The sequence below is a fragment of the Lasiodiplodia theobromae genome, assembly GCF_012971845.1.
Source record: "Lasiodiplodia theobromae strain AM2As chromosome Unknown scaffold_131, whole genome shotgun sequence".
In the NCBI taxonomy this organism is placed as follows: Eukaryota; Fungi; Ascomycota; class Dothideomycetes; order Botryosphaeriales; family Botryosphaeriaceae; genus Lasiodiplodia; species Lasiodiplodia theobromae.
The window spans coordinates 1-3,457 of NW_023336324.1; the positions used below are offsets into that span (position 1 = coordinate 1).

General features: G+C 49.2%; 1 protein-coding gene across 1 annotated transcript; it reads right to left on the reverse strand.

Annotated features, from left to right (window-relative positions):
• Positions 1–629: 629 nt before the first annotated feature.
• On the reverse strand, positions 630–2,025 carry LTHEOB_13049 (Vegetative incompatibility protein HET-E-1; the record flags this gene model as incomplete). Its single annotated transcript, XM_035509984.1, has 3 exons — positions 630–650; positions 709–1,534; positions 1,583–2,025. 3 exons carry the CDS (start codon positions 2,023–2,025, stop codon positions 630–632), a joined length of 1,290 nt encoding a protein of 429 aa, XP_035374517.1.
• Positions 2,026–3,457: the final 1,432 nt, after the last annotated feature.

The following is a 3,457-nucleotide window of genomic DNA, read 5'->3' on the forward strand; positions in this document are numbered from 1 at the left end:
GAAGTGACGTTTGAGGAAGATGTATGCTTGGTGATCATCTGTTATGCAAGCTTTGCCCTCTGCTAGACGACTCTGCTCCAGATGATGGACCCAACAGAGGCATGCGTATCGAACGGCTGCGGGGAGATGCAGGTTAATGACTGTGGGATCAACATCTGCACGGGCCATTCCGGGAATGTCGAGATTGCAAATGTTCTTTCTTAAGCGGCTGCTCGACGACAGCAGCTCTAGACATCTGTTTGCGATCTTTTCGTGGGCTACCCTCTCATCTATCCAGAACGGATTGGTGTCTCGTTTGTCGGGATCAACAAGAAAGTCGCGGAATGAAAGATGGAATATCCGAACGGGAGATTCGGCGGAGGCTGGTACACTCAAGACGGAATGAAGAGATCTCAAGATTCGGTCTGTGATGGATCGGGGAATATCTAGGAGATTGACCAGAGACGATGTTGAGAGAGGCTCGGCTAAGAGCACGATTGAGCCCACAACGGTACGGAATTCTTCTATAAGAGATTTCTTAGCCGCCTCCTTCTTTCCAGTAACCAACCGGTCCAGGACTGGGCGATATGTAGCGTCAAACTGGTCAGACTCATCATGCTCGGTCATTGAACGATATTTTAGTACCTCGTTTAGTCGGCCAGCGGGATCGTCTTTGATGAAACGGCATGTAGTAGCTGCAAAGATAAAGAGAGGGACAGCCATCTTAACCAGTGTCTGAATGGCCTCGATGCCTGGCCAGTTCGACGGAAGTTGCGGATTGCCGGTAGACAATCTATTACACTCATCCCTAATCTCTTTGAGTTTGTGCTCTAGAAACGCAGCGATGTCGTGCTCGATGACCGGCTTCGGTATCTTGTGCAGGACTAGATCCTGGTACTGCCCCTCAATATTGCTGAAGCCAAGCCGGATTGGAAGTTCGGGCCTGCTCGTTACAAAAGTCCTCAGCCGTACAGAATGTAGTGTTCTTGCTTGTGATAGTAGCCGGATGATAACTCGGACATCGTCATCTCGCTCGCATTCATCAAGTGCGTCAATCACGAGCACAATCCTCTTTGGGTTGATAGGATCACCCTTGAAACTCTCTAGAGGTCTTATGAGGAGGTGCTCAAACTGCTCTTTTAGAGCTTTCTGAGGAAGTTCGGGGTCGGTCTCAATGGCTTTTCTGATGGGTGCTGCCAAAATAGGGATATTAGCAAGTCTGGCAGCAAGGGTCGTGAACAAAAGAGCTGCACTGCTGCGATCTTTCTCGCCCCTTTTGAAGAAGAAGCTAGCGCCAAGGACTCCCTCGTCGGCGAACGACTGCGCGACCGTACGTGAAATTGTTGACTTTCCGGTACCCGCCATGCCGTTAAGCCAGAAGATACATTCGCTGTGCTTATCCTCTGCCCACTTTTTTATATCCTCGCGTAGGGTGACTCGTGTCTCTGGAAGGCATCGTGCGTCGTGCTCGTCGGCGTGCGAGTCAAAGGATGCATCTTTCGCGGTAGGCAGTTTCGAGAGGTCGAGCTTTTGGCCAATGTGAAGGATTTCCGCACTAAGGTTAGGTTAGCTAAGATAAACCAGGTAAAAAGCTGTAACGTACGTCTGGTCGATCTGAAGAGCGTAAGAGAGCTCGTTTCGATGCTTCTCGAGGGTTGCAATGATGGCGTCGACATCTTTGCTTTCGAGTGGCCACTTAAGTGCGCTAAGGCCGAGTCGCCTTATTATCTTCCTCATTGCCTTATATATTTTCCCATGCTTGAGCGTGTCTTCTAGCTTGGTCTTCAGCTTTGTTTCCAGCTCTTTGAGTTGTGCTTCGCAGCCCTGGAGTGCACTCAACAAGGACTGTGCAGCCTGAAGTCTCTGGCCGTTTGGGCTTTTGAGAAGCTTCTCTGCAGCTTCAAGAGGAGCCTTGAGTCTGTCCACTTCTTCTTTCAGGCGTTCAATGTCACTTTTGGCATTTTTGACCTTGCGATAGTATTCCCAGCAAAGCTTTGCGACCTTCACAGACAGGTCGAACACGGCGAGGCCTGTGCCAGGATCCATAGTGCCTTAGCCCGGAACAGTTGGCGGTCGTCAGAAAGGGACAACGAGGAGCGAACGATTTGCTTTGAGAAGACAAGCAAAGTCGCAGCTGAGGAAAGACATTTCGCAAGGCTGTAAGCGGGGCAAACACGTTGCAGCACGGCCATCCACGTGAGTGGGATGGTTGAACGTTTCCTACTGAAAGGCATATATATAAGGACTGGAATGCGTCTAGAAGTTTGGTTACTCTATTTGCGTTAAGTAGCTCTGCCTTGCTTAAATTAGTAAAGAGAACGGGACATCCTTTGAGCCCTTACATAGTCACGTGATATTAGCTGATACAGCTTGGAGCACGATCCATATATACCTATCCTGCACAGCGCCTGAAGCAATCTGTTTCTTTAGCGATCGAATCAAAATCCTTGTTTGTCCACCTTTAGTAATGTGCATTTATCTACTACCGGCCTCCCAATTCAAGGCTGTGTATAGCTAGAACAGCCTCTAGCTACGTGGCATCATCGCCCACTAAGAGGCCGTTTCGTATGGCGTTCGCCCCCAGTGCAATAGCCTCACGCTGGATCTGAGATCACCGTAAATGCGTCTCCATGCGAAGGGCTAAGAGCCTATTATATAAGGGGCTCAATGAACATTCTCGCCACGAGAGTAATAATAAAGACCTGCATCAGAAATTCCGGTCATCGTTCTTTGCGACAAGACTGCTAATTAGTAGCGACATTCAAATTACAAGATTACCGTACAATACTTGGTGTAATAAAAGCGCACTGATTATAACTGGCTGTATGGTCCGTGCTCAGATAAAAATCTAGGCGAGCTGGGGCGAAGCCGATTTTGCAAGCGACTGTACTAAAGTTGCGCGGGGCCATGTCTAATTCCAATCCGAATCCGAATTATGACTCCCTGCGGCAAGTGGTAATGGATCACAACATCGCTGCTTCCGCGTGCGGTCTATTTCAATGCCACGATGTTAAAAATAAATTGGTGTGGCTGCGTTCTCTATCGAGGGGCACGTGAAGCCTCGTGCCACCGGGGATGGCTATCGCGTGAGCTCGCCAATGAGCGAGTAAATATACAGCCTAGGTGGAGGCGGTTCCACTACGATAGCCACTCTATCACTCTGTATTCCACATCAAGGGGGAAATACTGCTATATTCTTTACGGCAATCACGCAGGTCTAGATATCTCAAAGGTAGCATACTTGACACGATCACCCTTGAACCCGCCCACAGTAATATATATGCTGCTCGCCGCCATACTGTAACAACTAACTCGCTCTGTCTTGTGGATCCTTATGCCGTCTCTTGTAGCCATAATGTATCCCATCGAAGGAGGATCTGCAAGCCTATGGTTCGAAGTAGGGCGTAGAGGCTGACGTGTGCTTGTGCCTCGCATAGGAGCGCAGTATCTGATCAGAGGTGCGCAATTGGTGGATTGG